This window comes from Pungitius pungitius, chromosome 7 (genome assembly GCF_949316345.1).
Source record: "Pungitius pungitius chromosome 7, fPunPun2.1, whole genome shotgun sequence".
NCBI classification, from domain to species: Eukaryota; Metazoa; Chordata; class Actinopteri; order Perciformes; family Gasterosteidae; genus Pungitius; species Pungitius pungitius.
The window spans coordinates 12,499,201-12,524,787 of record NC_084906.1 but is presented as its reverse complement, the minus strand read 5'-3'; the positions used below and the strand labels follow the sequence as shown (position 1 = coordinate 12,524,787).

The 25,587-nt window shown below is 39.6% G+C and overlaps 3 protein-coding genes across 4 annotated transcripts; all 3 read right to left on the bottom strand.

Moving 5' to 3' along the window:
• Positions 1-23: 23 nt before the first annotated feature.
• On the bottom strand, positions 24-2,790 carry ccdc124 (coiled-coil domain containing 124). Of its 2 annotated transcripts, none has more exons than XM_037469779.2 (5): positions 2,491-2,790; positions 1,653-1,830; positions 972-1,164; positions 703-808; positions 24-554 (listed from the first exon to the last, which is right to left on the bottom strand). In XM_037469779.2, exons 2-5 carry the CDS (start codon positions 1,809-1,811, stop codon positions 347-349), a joined length of 666 nt encoding a protein of 221 aa, XP_037325676.2. In that variant the 5' UTR covers positions 1,812-1,830; positions 2,491-2,790; the 3' UTR covers positions 24-346. The 2 variants fall into 2 exon arrangements, with proteins under 2 accessions (XP_037325676.2, XP_037325677.2); XM_037469780.2 differs by having other exon boundaries at positions 2,425-2,599.
• A 343-nt stretch (positions 2,791-3,133) lies between these two features.
• cluap1 (clusterin associated protein 1) lies at positions 3,134-8,322 on the bottom strand. Its single transcript, XM_037469777.1, has 13 exons — positions 8,176-8,322; positions 7,819-7,885; positions 7,615-7,726; positions 7,213-7,297; positions 6,929-7,108; positions 6,462-6,557; positions 5,995-6,078; positions 5,761-5,894; positions 5,485-5,626; positions 5,027-5,102; positions 4,836-4,946; positions 4,594-4,643; positions 3,134-3,550 (listed from the first exon to the last, which is right to left on the bottom strand). The coding sequence occupies exons 2-13, from the start codon at positions 7,838-7,840 to the stop codon at positions 3,380-3,382; spliced, it is 1,263 nt and encodes a 420-aa protein (XP_037325674.1). The 5' UTR covers positions 7,841-7,885; positions 8,176-8,322; the 3' UTR covers positions 3,134-3,379.
• Positions 8,323-9,974: 1,652 nt separating this feature from the next.
• Positions 9,975-23,368, bottom strand: slc5a5 (solute carrier family 5 member 5). The gene is made up of 17 exons (XM_037469948.2): positions 23,311-23,368; positions 22,787-22,859; positions 21,582-21,990; positions 21,123-21,188; positions 20,965-21,016; positions 20,538-20,605; positions 19,804-19,958; positions 19,230-19,370; positions 16,097-16,226; positions 15,741-15,829; positions 14,765-14,877; positions 14,381-14,451; positions 14,157-14,243; positions 13,730-13,935; positions 12,207-12,304; positions 11,923-12,008; positions 9,975-11,387 (listed from the first exon to the last, which is right to left on the bottom strand). Exons 3-17 carry the CDS (start codon positions 21,930-21,932, stop codon positions 11,253-11,255), a joined length of 1,848 nt encoding a protein of 615 aa, XP_037325845.2. The 5' UTR covers positions 21,933-21,990; positions 22,787-22,859; positions 23,311-23,368; the 3' UTR covers positions 9,975-11,252.
• Positions 23,369-25,587: the final 2,219 nt, after the last annotated feature.

The following is a 25,587-nucleotide window of genomic DNA, read 5'->3' as shown; positions in this document are numbered from 1 at the left end:
TGAATAGAAAGTAACAGGAGATGTTTATGATTGAGTGGTGAACTTTAATAAGTTTCTCATAAAACATATGACTTCCCACCTCCCCACAAGTGCCTAAAAAATGATGTAATTAAGTTCATTAGCATTCATTATGCCGAAGTGCCACGTTCGCTAGCATAATGAGCTTCTCCTTTTAGGTAAATAGAACAACCAAGCTGAGTCCTCTGGGTTCTGAGTTATTCTTTGTGGGAAGAAACATTGGAAACTGTCATTAGCATCACCCAATTTAAAATTAAATTATTAGGTTTTTTTAAATGACAGTCTCTTTATGTTCCCAAATGAAGTTTTAGCGGCGTAAAAAGAAGATTCACTTTGAGTTGTAGGCGGAAAAGCGTTGATTCAGGGGGTTTTCTGGCGACTTCATCCACTCCTTCTTCAACTGTTGCTTCAGCTGCGACAGCCTCATGTTAGGGTTCTCCTGTTTTAGGCGAGGCAGGTTGGCCTCCTCAAAGGCAGCATACGCTGCTTTCATCCTCCGCTCCGGGTGGTGGTCCAATTCCTCTGGCCCCCCAGTGCTGGAGACAGGAAGAGTGTGTAATGATGGCTTTTTAACATTCACTAGTCAATATTGTGGTGCTATTGGACCAAGAAACTTAAATTGAATCAACATCTGACTAATTGCAGGGACAATAGGTTGCGTCACACACTAAGTAGAAGTGGTACCTGAGCACAGAGATGGCATCTTCTATTGTTCTAGCTTCCACGGTTCCTTCTTCAGGGATAATTTTGTTCACATTCTCTTCCAGTGGAGTCTCAAGATGGCTCTTTTCTGTGGGAAGAAATTGTAATTGATAGATGGATAAAAATGGACAGATTTGACCGCCTGCATTAGCCAACACCGCTGGATTGCATCTAAACGCTTGCTATAATCTTCTAACCAGCACAACCAAGCCGAGTTCTGGGTTCTGAGTCAACTTAAACTCAAAATGTACCTTTAGGCTTGAGCTCCTGCTGTTGCTCTAGCTCGTTCTGAAGCACCTCTTCGATCTGGGCGCGGGTCACTTTTCCTCCAGGTCCAACCTCCCTCAGGGCTCTGCCTTTTATGGTGGACAACTCCTCATCCAGAAGTCGTTGGTTTTCCTTTTTCCTTTCCAATAGCTCGAGCCTCTTCTTCTCCTTGTCATCCTGCAAAATCCAAAAGATGTCTCATCTGACTTGTATTTGTAAAAAAATGTGGTCTTAATTAGTTTGGCAACAGTATTTATTTTTACAAATCAAATTTAGTGATACAACTGTTAAACAAGCCTCACTGATTCCCTGACATAACCAAACGAAATAAATAATCATGCAAAAAAATATAGGATTCAATTTGAAATATTATGAGGTTGAAAAAAATTATATGGATATGGAGTTATGTTGAGGCTTCATTCTTATTAATTTGTTCTGTTCTTGCTTGCTAAATAATTAGGAGTGTATCCTATTTAGACTTTAGACCCATGGTAACCTGGATGGAAAATAAGATGCTTGATGTGAATTAGACAGGACAGTACAGCCAGCATCTGATGTTTCCATGTCCAATGATTAAAAGTAAAACTAACTGTAGACACATCATCCTAGCAAAATATTCATCAAAATTCCACAAATTGGAAAATCACACAAAAGAGAATGCACACCTTTCTTTGCCCTTTTTTGAGAACATGTTTGTCGGTTTCTTGCCACAAAGCATCCTCCTCCTGCTTCTTCTTGCGGGCGTCGGCCACGGCCTTGACCTCGGCCTTACGGGCTTTGGCTGTGGCTGCCTTGGAGTTCTCGCCCTGGAACTTCTTTGGCATCTCAACAGCTGCTCTTCAGCTGACACACAAAAGGGAAGAAAAGAGAATAAGAGCGGTTTTACTGATAAAATTGTTTTACAAGCTAATTAAAATATTGATATAACCAGTTTAACGTTACAAATAGTGAAAACTCTACATATAACTTAGATTTGTTTTTAATTAAGGCAACAAAGACTTTTCTTTTTAGTGTTCATCATGCAACGTTACATATTGAAGATCTGATTGTTCAACAAATAGTATTTATGTTATGTTTTGGGCACCATTACTTTATAACTTGATGATTGGGTAACGACAGTAATTCTAGCTTCTCTTATTTAATTTTGGCTTTACCTGGTACTAAAGTAACAAAACGGAAGCCAGTTAGTTATTAGCCAATTATATTTGTTAACATAACGTTATATAATAATCCATTTGAAAATACTAAATACCAACTTTTAAAGCAGGCGAGCTGGCAAGAGGGAAGCAAAGTTTAACCAATAACATTATAATTATTTACAAATTCACAAAATGCAGACGCTCGGCTGTAAACGTTAGTTAGCCATAGCTAGCTTAGCCTAATACACAAGACTGTTTTCATTGTCAGAGAAACAGTCATTCCGTATTTCCGTTTTACCTCAATTTAGCTGAGAGTATGATGACTACAACGCACAAAGTATATAACTGTTATATGGTTTCATACCAGTATGACAAGAGTAACAGGTTACAATTAGATGACTGTTAGCTCCTTTTTCGAAGAGGCATCTGGCACCTCTGAAACCAAGGCGCATTCTGATGACGCAACGTCCCCTATGGTTAAAGGACTAGAGCTCCGGGCTTTATGAAGTCTTTCAATCGTTGTGTTTCTTTAGATTGTATACTCCGCTAACGGTTCGTTTTCGAGGCAAACACTGTCCTTTAACTGACTCGTTAGCTCTTGAAAGAATATTATAAATGTTTGCCAGATGGCAAGGGTTACATTTTTATCTAAACGTCAACAAATGTGAAATTCTTTCAATTTAGTTTATTCAATGAGTGATTGTTTATAATTATTCCTAAATGTCTGAAACCAAGGTCATGACACAGCTCAAAAGTATTCAAAATTCAAATTTAAATTAGTCTACTGTAAATATTTCTTCAGTATTCGCTATCTGATTTTCCACAATATCCTTAACCAGACAGTCAAATTGTTGAGGTTTTTCCATGTGTGTTCTTCCTTTATCAATAATTTCATTCAGCATGCAATCAGGATAGAACTAAAAGTTTACTGCTTGGCAAAGTCCTCTTAAAAAGAGTGTATTGTAACTGTACAATCACGTATAATATAATTACTCTTAGTACATGACTAATTGACACACACTTTTATTCTGCTCTTATTCAACTTTGATATATTTCATATCTCATATATTCAACAAAATAGATTTTATTATGGTAAAGTTTTCAGAAATATTTCAGAAAAAGAAACTACATGGATTTTTACATTGCCAAATGACATGCTGGTAACATAATGGTTAACGCATATCTCTCAGAAGCAATTGGATGATTTAATCTAAGCTGGTGGACAGAAACAGCTGCAGCTCATCTGTGTTCTTTCAGAAGTCATTGTCACTCTCCTCCAGTAAAGTTGGTCTTATGCCCCCCTTAGATGGACGGGCACCCCTGGACACTGGGCCCTCCAGACTGTCATCCTCCAAATCTTTGCTCTCCTCCTCGCCTTCATCTTCCTCGTCATCCTCGTCCACATCAATCTCACTGTCTTCAGTCTGAAACAGCAAGCAGGTATGGACACATAATAACTACTATTTTAGTGTTCTGCGCCCAGTCAATGCTTCCTGGGCAATTAGTCAAAACACAATTTCAAACTAGAATAGGGATGTACATAGTCTTATTCAAACTACACAATGAACCAGCCAAAGTCTCACAAATACTTCAATCAGATTGACCTAATCATGGAATAAACTCTTTGACTGTAATGAGAACGTGCCCAGTCCAGAACTGATTTGACAAAAATCATTGAACTGGGACGTGTCCATTTGGGGGGTAAGATAATTACAAAGAGCAGATAAACAATTTATCTAATTTAAAAAGGAAAAATCCATTCCAGATGTTAAAAACATTTGCACCAATGTTCAAACAAGCAATAATTCCTCTCTGTGTTCCTTTCTTTTTCTCTCTTGCCCTTCTTTCGATAACTAACACAGGATATGACGTTTATGCTGCTTATGTGCTTGACTAGACCTACAATCTAAAAAAAGAGTTATTGTTCTCTGTGAGAGATTGACAACGTCACAGAATATTTTTAGCATGTCTGCTAGCTCTAGCCGGAGTTCTCCACCTTGTTAACTGTATGGACTGTTAACAGGGTGGACTGTGCCATTAATCTAATAAGCACCCATGCCTTGTCCTGTGTGAAAAAGCCCTACCACCTTGGATAATTTGAGAATAGATTTTTCCTTTACAAACACAGAGGAACAAGGAGTGAACTAGATCCCAGTCCTGCACAAACCTTTCCTTTCCATGTTTTTTTGGCACGAGGGGCTGACATTCTGGACACAGCTAAAGAGGGCTTTTAAAAAGTGAATAGCAAGTGAACACAAGTGAAGTACAAAAGGATCAAAACAAATCGAAACCGATCCAAGCTCGTGCACAGGAATAGTTGGCTAAAAATGAAAGTGAAACATCTCAGAAAATGACATCTAGGGCCACTGAGAAAATTCTGCAAAGAAATCTTTCACATTAAAAGATGCATTGTACGTAAAGTTTGAGACAAGGAATATTGCATGGATATTGCTATGTCAATACTAACCTCATCACTATCACCGCCCTGCATGTTTCCGATGAACCGAGCTCCTCTACCTTGTGGGGAAAAAAAGAGGCAATACAGATAATATAAAATTAATACGTTTTGATGAATAAAGGATTTTATTTCGAGAACTGCAGACATGAGATCAATCGGAATTATAGAAAGCCAAACCATAATGAGAATTATTTTTCCAACCAATTTATAGGCGATCATAAGAAGGACATCGATGTTCCTTGTACGTGTACCTGCCAGGATGCCATTTCGTGTGGGCCGTGGCTTGGTAGGTCGACACTCTTCTATGTCGCTGTCTGAATCCTCGTCCTCTGGAACGTCCATGTCAGAATCATCGTCTTTTACTGCAGAAAAAAAGTGTGTGAGATCATAAAACAAGGTTGAGATTATGTGACTATCGCGTTGCTTCATCAGGTTGTCTCACAAGAGCTTTTGGTCAGATCCCTTTCCTCCTCCTCCTTCAACGCATGCTGCATCATCCTAAGTGTGTTTTCAGCCTCCTGTAGTGGAAACAAAATGACATTCTATGTGGACTTGGTAAATTGGCTTGCATTTATTTCGCAATTCTCTAGTATCTACACTGATAGCAGAGGCTGTCATCCAAAGTGCAAAAGGAACTAATCTAATGCTCAGTAACAGACAGTCACACAGCAATGTCACATCCTTTGGAGCAGTTTGTGGTTCAGACTCTTGCCTAAGGACAGCTCAACATGCAGACTTGAGGAGCCGGGTATTAAACTGCCTCTGAGGGGAGAACTTGAAACAGTGGCAATTTGTTGAAAGGACAGAAATGTATGAAATATAAAATAAGTACAATATAAAGTCCTTTCATAAGAAAAACTAGATTATGTAACATACATACAAACGCAACCACACACACACCTCAAATCTCTCCTGCTCCATTCTATGGTATTCATCCAGCTGAGACTCCAGGAAGCAGAGGTTTCTGAACTTCTCCACAAAGATTTCATATTGCTTCTGCAGATCTTCCTCAATCTTCTCATATTCATCCATGAAGGCCGGCCTAAAATGAATTGCGATGAAGAAAAAACAAGCACTTCAAAGTCCTATTTAAAGACTTGGCGTAAGTTGAAGATGGCTAAAAGCTTAGATATTGCAGCTGACATTGAGCATGTCTGCCAGCTATAGAGAACTGACCTGACACTCTGCAGCGTCTGGAGCCTCTTCCGATTTCTCTCCTGCTCCTGTTTCTTCTTTTCTATCTTCGCGTCCAGACTGGTTTCATCAGAAACAACGTTACTCAGCATGTTGTTTGTCTTCTCCACACTTACCTTAACAATGAACACAAAGGCATGGCGAGAGATTCAGTGCCTTTTCATAGTTAAAAACAGGTGTACTTATATTCTGCGCATAGTCATGATGAATACATACCAAAACCTCCTTGATGGCAGCTCTTAGGGCCTTTTCAGTTTCATTGATCTCCAGAGGTCTGGCGATGGACGCAGTTCTCATTTCCTGTTGCAACATTAAACGCGCAGCATCACTTTCACCAGTATTTTCAAATAGACTGCATTACAATTGTACAGCTGCTAACATCTAAGAGCGGCAGCTTTGGCTTACTGCAAAAAAGAACAAATTGACATCATACTACCAGCCTCATTCACACTCATAGACAAATAACTTAAGGGTTAAAAAGTTTCTCGATGAATAAAAGGCAGTTTTAGGTCAAATTTTTCTTGAAGACAAAAGCCAAAACAATTCAGTTTAAAATTGTAAATCCAAATCCCGTTTCAGAAAAAAAGTTATTTCTATGTTTCTTAAAGGGCACATATCTTACTATATGAATCTTTGCATTCAAAGTGTAAAAAATGATTATCTGTTCATTTGTTTTCCCTCACCCTTAGATCCACTTCTTTTCCCAGCAAATCATACAGAGATGCTCCTTTAGATGTGACCTCAGATGCTAGCTGCCGAGCTGCTTTGAGATCTGAAATCTAGAGGGGAGACAGGGTGAGACCTAATCAGCAGAAATGTATTTTTCTCTTTCAATTTTGATTTGATACTTGATAGATTAAAATAGAATATGGAATAGAATGTGAATTAAATGTGAGAAAAACATAGGGTATGGTGTTACGTCAAACTCATATTATTGACATTATGAGTCTTTTGGTTCATTATGAGTCTTTTGGTCCAACCCACATGCATGTGGGTTGGACCAAGTAGAAGTCAGGTGTTGCAATAAAGGCGAATACAAACCAAGCTAATTGAATGGCACTTAATGTCCAACTCCTCAAAGCTAATAGCGTAGTTATTAGGTTATTGAGATTAAAAAGGACGTATACAATGTGTAAAAATCGGTTCTCACCCGTGATCCGAGATCAAACTTGAACTTGCTGTTGTCCTCCTCAGCTGTGTCTGTCAGAGCCAACTGCTTGGTTTTCATAGCGCTGTACAGTACTGAAGTAATCTTCAGCATCTCTTTCACTGCGTAGCCATCAGCCTGGTAGAGGCGCTTTGTGTTCAACTTAATGTGAGCCTTTGTTACCTGAAACCGAGTAGGGTTGTTTAAAAACAGACTGACAACACGCTTTTCTTTATATAGCTCAGAGTAATCTGTAAATTCTATATGACTTTAAGAAAATACATCACCATAAACTGGGCCACTGCCTTGATGAAAAATATTCTGTCTGACTCTGTATCAACATCTGTGGGAATGTCCATCTGAGGCTCAAATCTACAACGTAAAGGAGACAAGAGAGGGATGGAGCAAAATATATCAAACAACATGTCAATATATGGTTTTGGCTGATCCAAGTTAAAACAAGACATCCAATCCAGAAAGTGGGCATACAGAAGAAAATATGGCGTAAAAGTGAATGACATAAAGAAATTTGCGAAAATTAACTACATCAAACTAAAAATGAGCATTTCCCTTTCTTGAGAAGTATTCCTTAATTAACGCAAAATCATATGTAAAGTTAGGGCAAAAAAATATTATTAAGTGGTTACTACTTGATGGATCCATAGTGTGTAGTTGTAACATAACGTCACCTCTTTACAAGCCATATGAGGATTTCTGCCACTAAAGTGAAGTTTGGTGTTTTGAAGTTTTCCATGGATATCAACCGAGGATAGCCCAAGGCCCTCATCGTTTCTGTAAAATCTGACACATTTTCAATTTCAATTAATGTATTACAGAAATACAAAAAACACAATTCAGCAGTTCTATAATGTTGATTGAATTCAATCACTTACTTCTTAAGTCTCTGAAGGACATTTTAAGCGCAAATTAAAGAAGAATATGCACGGGTTCCTCCACAAGCTGCAAAAGAGAGAGAATGGATGGTTATTCAAAGCCAACCTTAACCCAGCATTATACTGACTTTGCGTTGCAGATGTTTGTACAATATAAGGCTGTTGAATGTCGGCGTAGTTGAAAGACCACAAAGTGCTCAGAGACACATTTTGGGATAACTTAACAGCTAACTCGAAGCTAACATTAGATCGTAACGTTAGAACGCCGCTCGTTGCTAACGGAAGAATAGCCTGTAACAAGAGATTATTTTTGAAGTATCTGATAACGAGTTAGCAAACGCCAAATATCGTGCTTACGGGGCTGATAAAGATGTTGTTTCCCGTCGTTGTTGTATCTGGGCTAGGTGGCCATTCGCGTCGACCATTGATGGTCGCTATGGAGACACATTCTAGTCCTATTTTTCCTTCTTCTTCTTTTCTTCTTCTCGTGTTTTACGGCAGTTATCATTGACGATGTTGCATTAGTGCCACCGTCAGGTTTCCTGTGCTCAGTATCCATTCATCCTAAAGTAATCATTTTTCTTTTCGGTGTAAATGTCATACACGATATAACAATAAGCTCATTGCCTCATGACATGTCAACTTGTTGAATATATATTCCTGAGGTACGGTAAATCAACGAGGTCCAAAAGACTATCAAGAAGGTTCTGTTTGATAAGTGGCGTTAAGAACATTTGTATATTACCTCTCATGCTGATTTAGGTATATAATCAGCATTAATATGATTTGATGTAGATTTGATTATAGATTTGGTAGAAATGACAGAAATGAGGGGACCTAAACCTCGACCAAAAAAGGATTTTCTGGGGTAAAAAAAGTATTACAAAAGTGATAACAACAATTAATATAATTAATAATGTATTAATATAGTATGATATATAAGAAAATCATACTAAACACGTGAATATTAACAATTTTAATAAACAAAGAAGAAAGATCATGAGATAATAATTATATTGACAGTGGGGGTATTCTTCTACATAGTTCTAGTATAACTTGAATGTACTTGTACTTGAGTTCTTCCATCTTAATGTGATTTATTTCTTGCACATACATTTAAAGTAATCCTGCCTTGACAGGAAACAGATGTAAAATGTAAATACTCTATTGAAGTACTAACTCCACCCGTATTCAAATACAGTCCCACCGCTGCATAAAATAGTTTGTTTCTTCTATTTACATAGTTTTATACTGTTACGATGCACACATGCATTGTACTTATAATGCAGTATCCTACAACTTTCTTCCACTGTTAAGGAGGTTGCAGTGTCCGTTAATGGTGCAGTAATAACGTTGGGCACATGAGGGCGATACCTCCCAGTCTGCGCCACATTAAGCCTCTCATTTCCGTGTACCGCACTCCTGACGCAGAGCATGATGGAGCAAACTGGCGAGCAACCTCACAACAACAACAACGCGACTGGAATTGAACCTCCCGCCTGCGGCCTCCACAGCAAACGCCTCAAACAGTTGGAGAATGCCGCCCTGCAAACCACTTTGATATCACAGATGGAGACGGAATGCGGAGCGGAGGCCGGACGGTGCACGGAGGAGCAGCGGTCCGGGGAGGACGAGCGGTCCAACGGCTTGTCCTTGAGCCACCGGCCGGCCCCTCCGCAGCTCGGCGCGGAGCCCGAGGCGGACGAGCCGGATTCGGCCGGCACCGTCGACGAAGAGCGGGTCGAAGAGGAGAGGACCCTGACGGACCATTTAAACAAACGCTTGCTGTCTTCCTTTCTGGAGAAATTAAACGAAAGAGACCTGGCCCTTCCAGGTGTGCAGCGCCTGGACTGTGCGGTAGCGGACGAGGACTCCAACAGGGCCGCGGAGGAGTGGTGAAGCGCCGGGCTGGAGACCAGCAGCGGCGGCATGGAGGTGTTTGAGGGACATCGGACCGATGGGCAGGGAAGCACAATGCGACAACATTATTAAAAAAAGTAATTTTCATTTAGATCTACCGATCTGTTTGGGAAGATCGATTATCTGTACATTTTATGCTTTTGTATAATGAGGATGGGTGAACGGTTAAGAAAATGCAATAAATGACCAACGTGTGACGTGAAGTGCTTTTACTTACTGGTTATACGTATCTGGCAGCCATAATGTGTGTATCCATGTGTGTGCATCTGAACTATTCAAATGTAATGATCAGCAGATGTCAGTATAAACCAAAAATAGCCTACGACAAGACACCTTAATACCATTATTAATGGCAGGATAAAATCCCACAGCTACCACGTTTTAAATAGTCCTCGGTTCTCCATTTAAGGCAATCTTGCTTCAATAGAAGTTGTAATTTACCTAAAATATGTCAGTATGATGTAAATGAGGTTCCTAAATTTAAAGCTATTTTCTTTTAACCTAAATCTAAAACCTGTAACATCCAGAACAGTTTGTGCATACATTTAAAAAAAATATACCACTCCATATTTTCAACATTATAAAGCTTTATTAAGACCAAGTAAAAAGAGACAACACTAATGAAGTAAGCACACTATTTCAATTTAAAATACTGCAGGAATTAAATTATGTTTTGAGAACATACTCAAGTAAAGTAAAGGCACGTGCAAAACTAACATTAACAGTAATAAGACTTGTTACCTTCCAACACTATTCCTAATTTGATGCACACAATATATTGTTATTTTTTTCATATGATATATTGACTTTATGCATAAATGTAGTCACAGATTAAATACGCTTGTCATGTGGCTTGCCAGACATATACTCAATAAACAGTAGCAACAATTCAAGCTCAAGAAAAGATTTCTTTATCTACAATATTCTGTCAACCATCTATCCACAAGAGTAGCGTCTCGGAACAATGCACTATAGGTTTTATTGGATCATATCCTAGACAATAAGCGCCACTTACTGCAGGTCTCAACCTAATGCCACACGACTATGTTATATATACTATAATGAGTTACACCGTTTCCTGCGGTCCATGTATACATACAAAGCCATATTAGGCATTACCTGCATACCAGAGCTCCCATTTTTTAAGTGAAGAGAAAAGACTCAGTTTACTCCAGTCCATCTGTCACATATCCATATCTGGTGAAGTGCAGGTGTGCATTGCTAGAGATATGCAGCATACCAGAATGAATGTTGGGATGAAAGAGCCTTTTAGCATTACAATTCAAATAACTATGGTAATAAGAGTGTTTGGTCAGTTTATACCTTCCTTGGCACAATAATAAATACCTTCATTATCCAATAACATTTGAAAAATTATTTTAATATCCTATTTTATTCATATTTTTTTAAACATATGTCCAAATATGGAGCAGACTTGGAAAGGACACAACTGGAATATTTAGAATTAAGACAATTCAGTGTGTAAGAAATAGTGGCAAAATGCATAGAATTGACTAAAAGCTGTTCATCACTTTAAGTGTGAGTGGTGACTTAATATTCCCAACATCTGTTGTTTCTTCTTCTTTTGTGTCTTCTTTATGCATGTCCCTCAGAGGCACCAGCTGTGGTCTATCAACTACCACATTTCGCTACAAAAAAGACCAAGATTCTGGTGTTAAAACAATAGGAAACAATAATGGCACACAAATACCAGGTATATATTAAAAGATGTTGATTTAAACACCACTGTGATATTTGGGACATGAAGCCTTTCAGAGTTGCTGATGCACACATCTTATCTAAAATAAGTCATGGTTATACTATGGCTTGCACAAATTGTACCCATCTTATTGTGGCCCAAATAATTCATGAAAACAACATTGTCACAATCCCTGCATAAAATGAAAAGCATAACATAAAAAATGCTATCCGTCAAATACTTCTTTTGCGTTTTGTTTATTTTTTGGCACATTGACTAAATACGAATACACATAAGGTGACACTCCAGTGGTTTATCTAAGCGTGATTAAAAAATAAATTTACTAATAAGATAATCCTTTGGATTTGTTGAGATGCCTGGTTCATCCTTTTCTACTTTATCTTTGTGTTTCAACATTCAGAAGGTCTATCTGCTCAAGTAAAACAACGGGCACCAAAGTAACAAGGTTGTGAAATAGTACTTACTCTAAGCTCTGATGGATCCTCTATTTGTTTTTTGTTCAGATCCCACCATAACAAACCCTCTTTAATATTAATCCTCTGTGTTGGCCCTGTGTGTAGAGAGAAACAAACATGTGTTGAATGAATGAATTGTATTTAACCACAAATAGCATCAGACAGTGTTAACCAAGTTAAATCACATGATATAGTATCATAAAATGGAACATCAGTAGCTTGGATTGCATAGAAGTTTTTGTTGCATAGCATTGGTTTTATATCTAATACTGGTTATTATTTTATTTTCTTACCTGTTGCACAACTCACTATCAGCCCAACTAGCACGACCGAACTTGTTGCCATGGCACCAAAATACAGGTAGGACAGGGAGTAGAAATCAAGCAAGCCCCTAGTTTCAGAAAAAAAAGTTTATTAAAATATTTGTTAAATGTATTGTTATAACACAAATCTAGATCTAGAGCTGCAACTAACGATTATTTTAATAATCGATTCATCTGTCGATTATTTGTTCGATTAATCGATGAATCGGATAAAAAAATAAAAAATGTAAAAACATTAATTTCCAACCCTTTATTGAAAAATAGAACTGACTGTGCACTTTCTAAATATCTTTTGCACTAACAGATTGCTCCTTGAACATCCCTAAGTAAGCAAATAAAATGGACTAACACAAAAAACATACACACATCGCGTGATGTATACTTTACAGCCGCCAAATTAAATATATTAGGCACAAAATCATGAATCATTGCCGTGGTGCTCCCGTGCCAGGCCATGTCGCTTTTGCATATCTTACAATGAGACATGTCAACCCTCCCGAATTTCAAAGCCCCTCCCGAAAATATCCCGGACCGACCTTTCTCCTGATTTCCACCCGGACATCAATATTGCTGCACCACCCGTCACTGGGCGCGCTGTTTCAGACCGAACAATAATAAAGGTTACACCTTGAAGTCGAGCGCGGCGATTAGAACGTAAAACTACTGGCGCTGCAAAGAAAACCGCAGCAGCACCCCCCCCCCGTTGCCCGCTAGGACCCGCACCCCCCATTTCAGTGTGAAATATTTAGATCGCATTGGCTTCTCTTCCTCCGCATGTTTCAGAACAGTAGTACGGGTCTCTCCGATGTTCTGCTGCGCGAGCGCTCAACTTTTTTTTTCTCAGCTCTGCGCGGCGCGCGCAACTTTCTTTTAAAACTCAAAGACAATAGTCGCGCGACACAACGAATCGATAATGAAATTCGTTGCCAACGCTTTTAATAATCGATTTTAATCGATTTCATCGATTCGTTGTTGCAGCCCTATCTAGATCTACAACACATTATATTTTTCTTTTTCTATTTAATGCAAAACATCATACCATAATGTTATTATGTTCACCAAACCACAGTCATTGAAGGTGCATAATACAAGTTTGAAAGCTCTGAACATGGCAAAGACGTAGCTGTCAGCTCCTAGCTAACAGCCCTAACACTACAGACTATGTCAAACGCATGCATGAACATGCATACAGCGAGGCACGGTGTGCGCTATGAGAACAAAGCAAGAGGAGTCATGGATACCAACAGAGGGGGACCGAATTCATTCTCTGCTTAGGTAGATATTATTCCACTGTATCTTAAGATGTCAAAGAGTTTGAGCTCATATATTAATGCTCTCAATGTTGTATTTTGCTACTTCAATTAAATCATTCATCTTTTACATTTGTATTCCTTTTAGAACAATTCCATTAAAATTATACTTCCTCCACCTTTGGCATTTATAACCACATTAAAACACTCTGTATCCCTGCAGGATTCGCTGAACTCACTGACCCTTGTTGCCTGGGGTAATGCAGTGTGGAGATGGAGGGTTGTTCCTGGAGAAGGCTGTTGTTGTTCAAGGTGATGTTGCTTGGTCTACACCCGCTGGTGTAGCTGGGCAGCACACCCATGGTGTCCTCACTGGGAGGGTAAAGAGTTGTACCAACCGCGAGCCACAGAGAGACACAGAAGCCCACTAAGAATCCTGAGAATGCCCCCTGAAAGACCAGGAACACCGTTTAACAGAAGACGTGGGGCAGTTTTAGGCAAACAGGATCCAACACATCAGTTGGACTTTATCTACCTAATGTTGGATTTTCTGTTCTTTTAAAAAATAAATTATATATATGATCATATACATCCTTAACTTCTTTGGTTTTCCTTAATAAGAGAATAAACTACAGTCCATAACACGGGAAAAATCCATCCTTCCACTCACCTGCCTGTTTGTTGGTGGGACAAACATCCCCAAAATGAATACACCCAGTATTGGACCACTGACCACACCCATTACTGTGAAGGACCCCTGAATAGGAAAGACAAAGGCAGTTCTGGAAACTTAGTGACCAAAAAAAGTTCATTTCTTTACTGTGCATTTCCTATTATAGTCATATGTAGATTAAATATAATGTTATGGTGAATAGTACCATTTAGATATTATACCTGAAGAACTCCCCAGTCCAGGAGGGAAGAGAGAGCAGCTACTGTGATACAACTAACTCCGTAAAGTAAAGCTTAGAGGAAAAAAAGAGAATTCAATTAGGAAAAGGTTCCAAAAAGGTTCAAAAATCAACAGGAGTAAGTATTATCATCAATTAGTAAAGTATCTATCTATTACGTGGTCAATGTCAAATAGGGAATGTTATTAAATGATGATACAACATCACATGTATTCTAAGAAGTGATGGTATGTGCCAATCAATCTGTCTTATATTGTGGTCTCTGTTGGTGTAAACAGAATAGTGGTTTTAAGAATATATGCAAGGGTACAACAAAAAACATGAAACAAAAAAGTATTTTTTGTATGTATTTGTAGCATTGACCTACACAATCCCTTCGAAATCAGTATCAATTTCTTCTGGGTCACGAGGCGCAGACGAGGCCTCAGCAGATCCTCCATCGTTACTGCAGCCATCGCATTGATACTTGTAGAGGCCGTGCTGTGAAAAAGACATGTGGTCATCAAATGTCCCACAACAGCAGTATAATATCTACTGTACTATCAGTTTGCTTTCTTACAATATATATTCTATATTACAGCCACTAATGACAGCAGAATTTTTAAACGTGTCTATATGGTCAGATTTATTGATATATATATTTCACTTTTATGTAAGCACATGTTTTGTTTTGCAGGAAGAAAAAAATGCATTCTCATATAAAATCAAAGAAATTATTTTTTGAATATTGTTAATATGGGCACAATGAGACCCAGGGTTGTGATTGAGAAAGGTGAAAGGCCATTTTATGTTCGCAAAGTATTGATGATAAAAGAACTTCTTTAACAAGTTACTAGTTATATACATTAAATAAATGTGACAAAGTAGAATATTCTCTCTGAATTGCAATGGAGTAGAACATATAAAGTATCATGAAATACTACTAATAAGTATAGAAAAATGACACATAAGTACTGTAAATTAACTTTGTAAATAACAATGTACTTTACTCCAGTGTTTCTCGTTAAAGGGACCGTTTGTAATTTATAGTGGCATCTAGTCTGTGGCAGGTTTCCAACAACTATATACACCTCAGCTCATATAGGTTACCTTTAAGATTGTACTACTCTTGTGAGTGCTCAGTTCAGTAATTGTAAAAAGTAGTAAAATGATATATGTGTAAAAAGAGACCACTTTGCCAATTAAGTTTACAGGAGCAAAGTCCCTATATGAATTGCACTGGAAATGAAAGTACAATAAAGTAGCCTTCCCAGCCTAAACACAAAGTTTTTGGCAGATTGTTCACGTTCATCCTTAATGCAACAAGCGGTCCATTGAAAAGGGGAGATTCCATGATCGAATACCTCAGCGTCCCGCTGTATGCGCAGGCAAGGAAAAGACCTGGGAAGCCAGGGTGATTTCTGAATATGTCCAACACAAAGTACGGCATGTACTTCATCAGACGAGAGAGAGAGAGAGAGAGTCACCAATGACTAAAAAGGTTTTTTAAATTCTTTATCTTGAGTTCATCTATAAAACAGTTCCCAGATTGCTGCAATCAAAGTAAGTGATACACAGCCAAAGCAAACATCTGAAATCTAGTTGCACATTTAGTACTCAAGTCAAACTTTGTACACCTACAGTACAAATGTTTCTCATTCAATCATTTTTAACACTACGCAGCATCATGTTCTTGTCGTTATACGAGTGCCTTAAGTACCAGATCCGGGGCAGAAATGATCCCGGACTTCAGTGGATCACAGTTGATGTAATAAGCGAACATGACAATGCCACAGGTTGCTGCACTGCTCACGATGAGGTACAGACCCACTTGATTCACAAACAGCGCCCTGAAATCAAAAACAAACATCATTAAATGACACAGCCTCATTGTTGGACCGCAAATCCACTACTCATTTGTGTCTGAAAGATACAACTTCAAGTTTGCCTGATTATTGTTTTAATAATATATGATTACTCATTTGAGGGGCTGATGTATTCTTTATGTTTTGGGGAGGAATTCGGTGCTTCTTAATGCCTGATGTATTTAGATTAAAGCCTTAACTGTCAACATTACTTTCTTTCCATTAGGAATAATTTTATGAATATAATCATAAAAGATACTTAAAACTAAATCTAAAATGTCAAATGAATATTTGCAGTGCAACAATGTATGACAATCTGAAAGGTCTATGAGAATAACCATTGAGTAATTTCCCTCGGCGGTAGTATGTTAGTATTTTCACCTTCAGAAAATTAATGTCGAATTTGTAACATCAACAAGACAATCATCATGCTGATATGTGAACACCTATTTAAATAATGAAAATCTGATGCGTTGACTGCTAAAGTTCCAACCTTTATCCAAACACAGTTTATGGAAATAACATGTCTCTGACAAACAAACAAATCCTAAGACGACCTGGGGGGTATTGCATGAAACCAGGATAAGGGATTAAGCCGGGATATTCAGGTTATCCTGGAGGAATTAAGCTCGGACTTGGTTGCATGAAAGCAGGTTGAATTTAACCCGGCCAAGAAATAACGGGGGGGGTAGTAGTCGTTGCCGGCGGACCGAGTGAACAATTGTAAACGTGATGAGGGCGATATATAAATCACCCATTCACCATGATGCCCATTTCTGAACCACGTGCTGGATGAAGAAGCGCTGACATTGAGACGTGCTTTCAGACGTGAGAGGTTGTTTGGGGACAGATCGGCACAAAGCCATGCTCTCACCATCACACAGATCCTCTGTATGGCGCTGCACTTTTTAAATGCCAAAACTGTGCCGTACTGTCAGAAGTCTGTGTTTGGCACTGAAGTCTGTGGCACACATCTTCATGCCTTCTCTGGCCACAGAAGAATGTGTTACACCAAAGAAGATTTCCACATATGCCGTACAAATGGGTGATTGGATTTGATACGGTACTGGAATATGAAGACGCCAGTTTTTGGAGGTGGAAAGGAGTCAGTAGCTGTCCCACCCTGAATCCCAATTCCTCAGGGTGAAGCCTGCATGGTGCTGGTACCAGTCGGTCCGCGATTGTCTGCCAGGCTTTTTCTTTCTGTTTGCATCAGTGAATCTGTGATCGATAGCGTGGTCTACTTAAGAAAGCGGTGGACGTGCACTTATCCCAGCTATGTGCACCTGGATCGACTTTGCTCCTCCTTCTGAGCCCGACTCGGCAAACGTGCAACCGATTAAGCGCGACGAGCGGGTCACACTAAGCCAAGCGGCACTTTATCACTCATCCTTGATTTCTTTATTCTACTTTTGTGCAATACCCCCTGGATAAGGGATTACGTTGGGATATTCAGGTTATCCTGGGGGAATTTAGCTTGGACTTGGATGCACAAAAGCGGGTTGAAATTAAACCCAGTCTACTAACCATGGTGATTCATTCTTTGAAGCTAGCCTGCTCCAGACCAGGCTAACAACCAGGCTAAGATTAATCCTGCAGTCTCATGTATTAAATCAGCTGCCGCTGTGATCCGAAACGTGTTCAACAGTTATTCCGTTGTTTTCTGAATGCGTTCTGATTTATTTTTATTAACATGCATCACTTGTCACTACTGCTGTCACCAGTTTGATCTTAAACTCTACTATTGCAGATGTGTAGATCAGTTGTCCCCAACCCGTTTTTGCCTCACGGACTGTTTTCATGTCAGACAATATTTCGCGGACTGCAAGAAGGTCCGGCGCATAATAAGCACATCAAAATATCGGCGGGTAGTAGTTGTTGCGGGCGTACCAACCGACAGAGCGGGGTTAGGGGGGTGTCCACAGGTGGCCGAAACTGCGCAGTAAGGAGTGAACAATTGTAAACGTGATGAGGGCGATATATAAAGACCCATTCACCATGATGCCGATTTCTGAACCACGTGCTGGATGAAGAAGCGCTGACATTGAGACGTGCTTTCAGACGTGAGAGGTTGTTTGGGGACAGATCGGCACAAAGCCATGCTCTAACCATCACACAGATGCTCTGTATGGCACTGCACTTTTTAAATGCCAAAACTGTGCCGTACTGTCAGAAGTGTGTGTTTGGCACTGAAGTCCGTGGCACACATCTTTATTGCCTTCCCTGGCCACAGAAGAATGTGTTACACCAAAGAGGATTTCCACATATGCCTGTATAAATGGGTGATTGGATTTGATGTGCGGTACTGGAAAATGAAGACGCCAGTTTTTGGATGTAGAAACGAGTCAGTAGCTGTCCGACCCTGAATCCCAATGGGCCAATTCCTCAGGGTGAAGTCTGCATGGTGCTGGTACCAGTCGGTCCGCGATTGTCTGCCAGGCTTTTTCTTTCTGTTTAATTACAGCTGCCGTGTTCCTCTTTTTGCATATTGCATATTATTTGCTTTACCTCCTCATATATTTGATCAGTTGCTGCTCAACGGGTGAGAAATATGCCACGCGCGGCGTATTCTCCATTTCTGCATCAGTGAGTCTGTGATCGATAGCGTGGTCTACTTAAGAAAGCCGTGGGCGTGCACTTATCCCAGCTATGTGCACCTGGATCGACTTAGCTCCTCCTTCTGAGCCCGACTCGGCAAACGTGCAACCAATTAAGCCGCGACGAGCGGGTCACACTAAGCCCAGCGGCGCGTTATCACTCAACCTGGATTTCTTTATTCTACTTTTGGCTTGCTGTTGTAAAGTATGTATGCAACCTGAAATGACACAAATCCTTTTAAAGTGTGAAAACCTTAAGGTCACTTAATGCTACATGTTTGTGTTCCACAATCTGTGAACTTAACCTCAATAAAATTCATGGAACCTTTCAAATTTCTGTTCTAAACACCTGATGGATACGCATGTGATTGAAAAACAGGTCTCCACTCACCACTGGGCATCTTTTTCTGTTCTGCAGGAGATGTAGCGCTGGACTTGAGCTTGGTTTACCCCATACATGGACAGCCAAACCGATGCACCTCCGACAGACAGGCTCCAGAAACTATAGCGCTGACGTGGGTCAACGCTAAAGCTGGTGCAAAACATTAGCAGACAAATCAGTGACCCTCCACACTTTACAGGCTCTTTCTCTTAAAACATCTGACGTTTGAAGGGCTACTTTACACAAAAACAAAAACATTGGATCCAAGTCCACCCAATAACTTTTGAAACTCCAGAAAAATGTAGTCAGTGGGACTTGAAGTAAGATTGCTTTTGTCAGCCATTTGTTTCCCGGGGAAGGAATGAATTCACATGCTCACAAGTATACTTACTCCTGTTGTAATATACAATATTTTCTTTTTATTCATTTTCTGTATCAGCCTGGAATAATCATAAATTGATGCATCGTTATAAAAGGGTAGGACAATGATAATATTGGTGCGAGCATCTTAATGCATCATACAGTAATTTTGGGGAATTCATGCATTGAAATGAAATGAAAAGGGAAAAAAAAGTGTTTTTACTCATTGAAATTAATTCGCGATCCATTTTTGGCGATTTCCAGCACCATTGCCGGACCACCAACGAGAACTGTACCGTGGATGAAAATGGCCACAAAGCCAGCCAACATGACTATAATCTGGAACACATCAGTCCAGATTACAGCTTTCATGCCCCCCTGTTACAGACATAGGAAGGAAGAGACAGACAGGCAGGTGTGCTTGTTGTATGTTTTGTTGAAACATTCAAAAAAATCCAAATCTGTTGGATGAAACATCAATCAAACATACTGAGAGGACAAAAGTAACATTGATCATAATGCTGACATGTATTGGTAATCTTCTTAAGTGATTCATTCAATCATTATGTGGACCCCAAAAATCCCTCTCAAGCAATTCTGACATGTGAGGATAATAAAGAGAACATGTCAAAGAACTGAGCTCAAGTGGTGTAAAAACTAATCGGCAGTTTGAGCTTGAAATGCCTAAAATCTATTCTTATAACTTGAAATAATATTTGCACTATTACTGATAAACTGGTTAATCCCACAAGATCACTTCCTTAAGAACTTGCTTCCTCTAACAAACTTAATGAGTTTACAGTTTTTCTTAAGTTTTTTTAAAAGTATTTAAAATCAAATAATGTATTTTAACTTCTCACAACCTTCTACCTACATTATCTTAATCCAATATTGAAACCTGTGTCTCCTTAAGAACCAGGTTGGGTCGATGAGATGCAAGGAAAAACAGTTCCTTACCAGCGTGGTGTAAAGTGTGCAAATGATCCCCGTAGAAAACAGAGACACCCACATATTGAGTCCGGTAGCTTAAAAAAAACAGTGCAAACATGTAATATATAGTTAATTTACCATCTTATTCATAAACAAGCATGACAGATGTACTGCATTTTGCGGTATGCTGATAAAACATAACCATTAATTATAATAAGAGACAAGAGACCAATAACATTATCTTGACAGCTATAACCAGAAACATCAGCACCATCATTCCCAAAATATAATTGCCAAAACACAAGAATACTGTCTGACAAGCCTATTTCGGAGCTGATGTATCGTTCAATATGATTTTTAACCAACCAATATGAACTAAAATGGAACTTATTGCGTATAAGTATCTCATTGGTTTTGAATTACAGAGAGAGGAGTAGCATCTGATCTTTCTTACCTTGGTTGAGGATCAAAGCAGGTGCATAGATGACAATCCCTGTGTAAAGCAGCTGGGAAAAACAAGGATGCATGTGTGGATGGAAAATGTGACATTTTCTTTAAAACACTCAATACAACTTTCATTCCAATACAAGAACAAAGTGAGGTCTGTCATACCGTTGCCACCAGAAACTGGATACTCCCCAACAGCTGCATGCCCCTGCCAAATCTCAGCTTCAGATACTGTTACCAGCAGACAGCAACGGTTACAACACGGCACGGTATCTCTGGACACATTCCTCATCTTTCCTCACCTTTTATATTCATCCCACACATCAGACCCACAGGGTCTTTCCAGAATATTGACAGAAAAAATCCATCCCTGTCTACCCTGTGAATTTGTTAGAAACACTACAATACTTCAATATGATTCTCTTGAAAAGTGGGATTTGTATTCTGTTGGTCAATATTCTACACCTACTTCCATCAAAAGAATATATAGAATCTAAACAAATACAAATTTGATAGACAATGGCAAACAAGGCACATGAAACTGAGATAAACTACTTTGTCCACATTATGCTTCCGCTCAATTCCTGACTAAAACTGTGGAAATAAATGGAAGCTCAATATGACCTGATTGGTGCTGGTGATGCCCAGTCGAAAGAAAACTGGCAGGAAAAAGTAAGCTGTCAGCAGGGAACTGATGGTTTGTCCCAAGCACATGTAGAGGAATTTAGAGCCATAACGAGACGCCTCAGAAGGAACACCCAGAACCTGGACTGCTGACATAAAACTCGCACAGAGCGACAACCCAACAGGCACTGCTGGCATGCTCCGACCCCCGGTGAAGAAATCATCAGAAGTGGCTTCCCCTGGCCTCTTCTTCAGGGCCTGGAAGAGTCCGATTCCCATAGAGACCAACAACATGGCAGAAAAGACTGCGTAGTCGGCCAGGAAGAAGCCTGCAGGCTGATGCTCCTCCATTATTTTTACTTTAATGACCTCTGCCTTTTTATTTGGTGGATCCAGATGTTTAGTTGATCTGTGAATTACAGTCAAGTGGAGACCTTTCATTGATTGACACATTTGGGGTATCTAATTCATTCTTTGTGATAACTGTTGGATTTGAACATTTCAAATGTCATGAATCATGAATTACCACACTAGTTTGTGGTAGAAAAAACGGTAGGGTATCACTGTTTGTAATTTACAATTACTGCTGATTTTACTCTTAAAAAAAAAAACGTAATTACTTGTTCCTCAATGTAATTTCACCAGAGACCCAGGCTCAGCTGGAGGTAGAGCCACAGCAGTGCACATGTCAGAGATTCCTCACTGAACCCCTAGCGGCCTCTAACGTTATGCTGACACATTGCGGGCCAGCTCACTAACATGTGTGTGACTGTGAGTCTTATTGCTAATGAATGTAGTATATTTACCATTCAGACCCTTTAACTTGAAGTTTTACTGCTTTTGAGTATTGTAATAAAAAAGAAGCCACATACATTTTTTGTCATTGGAATATACACTGTACGATTGCTTTTGTTTTGTTTTCAATTGTAACACAAAAAATAAAGACTCTTTGATCTTAACACTCCATTTATCTCCGAAGATCAACAAAGTTATTATAAGGGAAATGAAGTTAAATGTGCAAGTGTACTCTGATCACATTTCCAATCATAAAGTATAAACTAAGTTTTAGAAGTCACATTACTGTAAATAATCTTAACTAAATTTGATACGTTAAACGTTGCAGCTGCAGAAAATGAATAGTGTCAATATGTGAAGATAATTCTCCATGAAAAAAATCAAGTTGTTTGAAATTTCCAGCCACTCACCGTTGGTGCTGCACTCTACCCCGGTGCTTCCACTCAGTGAAAAATCTCTGCCGATAGCGCCCACGAGCACCCTCTTTAAAGCAGAGTGAGAGAGTGTCAGAGTAGTACGCACATCTTCCCTCGATGTTTAGCTCCCCCTACGAATCCACTCAGGTGTGAACGGTTAGAGGTAAGAGGTAGGAGGTAAGAGGTCACGGTAAGATGCACAGTTGGATGTTTACAGTGACCAACGGAAAGCGATGGTGACTCGCGTTGAGGAGCGCAGGGCCATTGAAAGTCAGCGCTGAGCTTCAATCACTGATGTTAAAAACCACAAACCAAGCCAGAAATCTGGATGCAATTCCAACCTCCACCTGAACTCCATGTCAAGACAGTTATAAAATCAGCGTACTGTCGCCTAAAGAACATATCAAGGATTAGAGGACTTTAGTCTCAACCAGATTTGGATGCATTTCCATGCGTTTATCTTCAGTAGACCCGACTGCTGTAACCATGATCCAGAACGCTGCAGGTCGAGTCCTCACCAGGAAAGTGGATCACTTCACTCCAGTTCTCAGGTCTTTACACTGGCTTCCTGTCAACAAATAATCAACCTCACAATCCCACTGTTGATTTATAAAGCACTGACTGGGTCCGATCTGCTGATACCTTATGAACTGCCATGAGCACTCAGGTCGTCTAAGGACGGGTGTACTTTCTGTTCTCGGAGTCAAAACTAAACATGGAGAAGCAGCGTTCAGTTTTTCTTCTCCACGTATTTGGAAAAAAGTCCCAGAAAGCTGCAGGTCTGCTGAGTCCCTCGACTCCTTTAAATCCAGATTAAAGACTTTTCTGCTTGCTGCTGCCTTTAATTGAACATTTCTGCATTTCAGAATGTTGGCACTCTAGTTCTTGTTTTGTTTTTAAATCTCTTTGTTTTATGTTTGGATGTTTTTGTTGGTTTCATGTGGAGCACTTTGAATAGCCTTGTTGTTGAAATGTGCTATTCAGATAAAATGACCTTGTCTTGCCTTACCGTGTGTAAAAGTGTGGCAAAGTCTATATAATTATTACCAAGTAGTAGAAGCGGTCCTATTTCTATACAACTATTGATTCATTTCTTAATTTATTCATAATTGTTTAGTATCTAACATTTTAGTATTTTAGTTTTGAAATATAGAACACGGAAGAAAACAGTCTCAATGAGGAAGAACCCGGTTTACGAAGAGCACATTATCTTTATACAGAAAGCGAGCATGGGGAATGTCTGATGTTAAAGATATTTAGATAATCAGACTGCTAGACACCAAAACAATCAGACAAACAGCCTCAACATAGAAACATTGACATTAACACAAGGACCAGTATTCCACCATGACATTTATCTTACAGTGGTACTCTCCCTGACAGATGAACAGGGGAAAACAATATGAACAAAAAGGGCTTCTCACACCTACAACTACCCAGATTGCCTTTAGGCTATATTTCACATGGTCATCTTCATCGGTACCCCCCCCAGTACAGCACGACCTGTGAGTCGGTCGAGAAAAGAGAGAGGGCGCCGGCCTCCAAAGGTTTCTTCTTAAATCATCCCAAATCAGTGCACTGTCTAATCACCTACAAGGCAACAGACAAATACACAGACGCAACGTAAACAGCAGCAAGCTCAGGCAGGAAGCTAAGAAGCAGCATTTATGTTCATTATCTTATCTTACTTATGACACTGCAAGTCATAACAATAGCCCCTCGCCGGCTAGCGCTTTTGTTCCTATAGCCGTTTCAAAAGACCTTGTTAAACCAATAACCATGTGTTCAGACCTGTTTGGAAATCTACTTCTACAGACCTGTGAGCTAGTTAACTGATACTGTCAAGGTCATTTAGTCCTGAGAAGCCTAGTCACCCTCCCGCCCTCTTTTATTTCCTGTAAACTTGTATCAAGGTCAGAACTCACTGACCCTGAAGGACATCAATTCATCTCGATTTGGCCATTTGTCCCAATCCTGGAGACATTAAGAGAAAGAAGGGAACCTTCCTTCTTCCTGCGACTATGACAAAAGAAAACAGATCTTTGCCTCCTTCTGCATTTTAATCTTGTTCATGCTGATATACTGTAAATAGTTATTGTTATCATATCTTCTGTCTGCCCATGAATCCCTGCCAAGCAGCTCACTTAAGAATGTCTTTGACTGCTCAGCAGAGCTACTGCACACACTTACCTCTCCCTTGACATTCAAGACTGCTATGTTGCCGACTCCTGCAAAGAAAACTCTAGATGTCCGCAATCCCTGATTGGCTCCACGTGGGTTAAAAGAAGGGGAGATTCAGACCGACAGGAGAACCAGCTGAGTGTTATTTGGTGACACAGCTTTCTGTCATTAATAAATCTCAAACTAATAAACGCATCCAGTTCCCACTCTCTCTTTTCATGGGTATTTTTACATTGTTTCTCCCTTCACCCCGTAAGACATGAGGCAGCCAACTCATGTGGTACTCAAGAATCTTCAGTGCTCACAAGATTCAGACCAGAAAATGCTCATTTATTTCACCTTTACATAGTAGCTTGTCCCCCAACAAGTGGTACGTACCAGTGGACATCTGCCACAATACCGAAAACACTACTCTGAAACTCAATGTCTGCTTTCTTAACAAAACATAAATATGAAAAAGTGTAACACCAGAAGGCGGCGCTCTAGCTTTCATACGAGAACAGTAAATTAAAATAAAAGTGAAGTGCTTGTTCGATCTTCATGGGGAAAATGGCAAGAATGACAGTGGGACATGTCCAGTCCAGTTTAGCAGCAAGAGGCCTGTTGAACCTTCT

Excerpts from the sequence above, each read along its gene's own strand:
- slc5a5 (XM_037469948.2), bottom strand. The coding sequence starts at position 21,932 with ATGGAGGAGCATCAGCCTGCAGGCTTCTTCCTGGCCGACTACGCAGTC. Across the intron at positions 21,017-21,122 it reads TCCAGTTTCTGGTGGCAACG|CTGCTTTACACAGGGATTGT; the intron begins GTATGACAGACC and ends TGTTTTTCCCAG. Across the intron at positions 14,244-14,380 it reads TGGACTGGGGAGTTCTTCAG|GGGTCCTTCACAGTAATGGG; the intron begins GTATAATATCTA and ends TTTCCTATTCAG.
- ccdc124 (XM_037469779.2), bottom strand. The coding sequence starts at position 1,811 with ATGCCAAAGAAGTTCCAGGGCGAGAACTCCAAGGCAGCCACAGCCAAA. Across the intron at positions 1,165-1,652 it reads TCAAAAAAGGGCAAAGAAAG|GATGACAAGGAGAAGAAGAG; the intron begins GTGTGCATTCTC and ends TGGATTTTGCAG. Across the intron at positions 809-971 it reads GCAGGAGCTCAAGCCTAAAG|AAAAGAGCCATCTTGAGACT; the intron begins GTACATTTTGAG and ends TTCTTCCCACAG.
- cluap1 (XM_037469777.1), bottom strand. The coding sequence starts at position 7,840 with ATGTCCTTCAGAGACTTAAGAA. Across the intron at positions 7,727-7,818 it reads GTCCTTCAGAGACTTAAGAA|ATTTTACAGAAACGATGAGG; the intron begins GTAAGTGATTGA and ends AAAATGTGTCAG. Across the intron at positions 6,558-6,928 it reads AGTTTGATCTCGGATCACGG|ATTTCAGATCTCAAAGCAGC; the intron begins GTGAGAACCGAT and ends TCTCCCCTCTAG.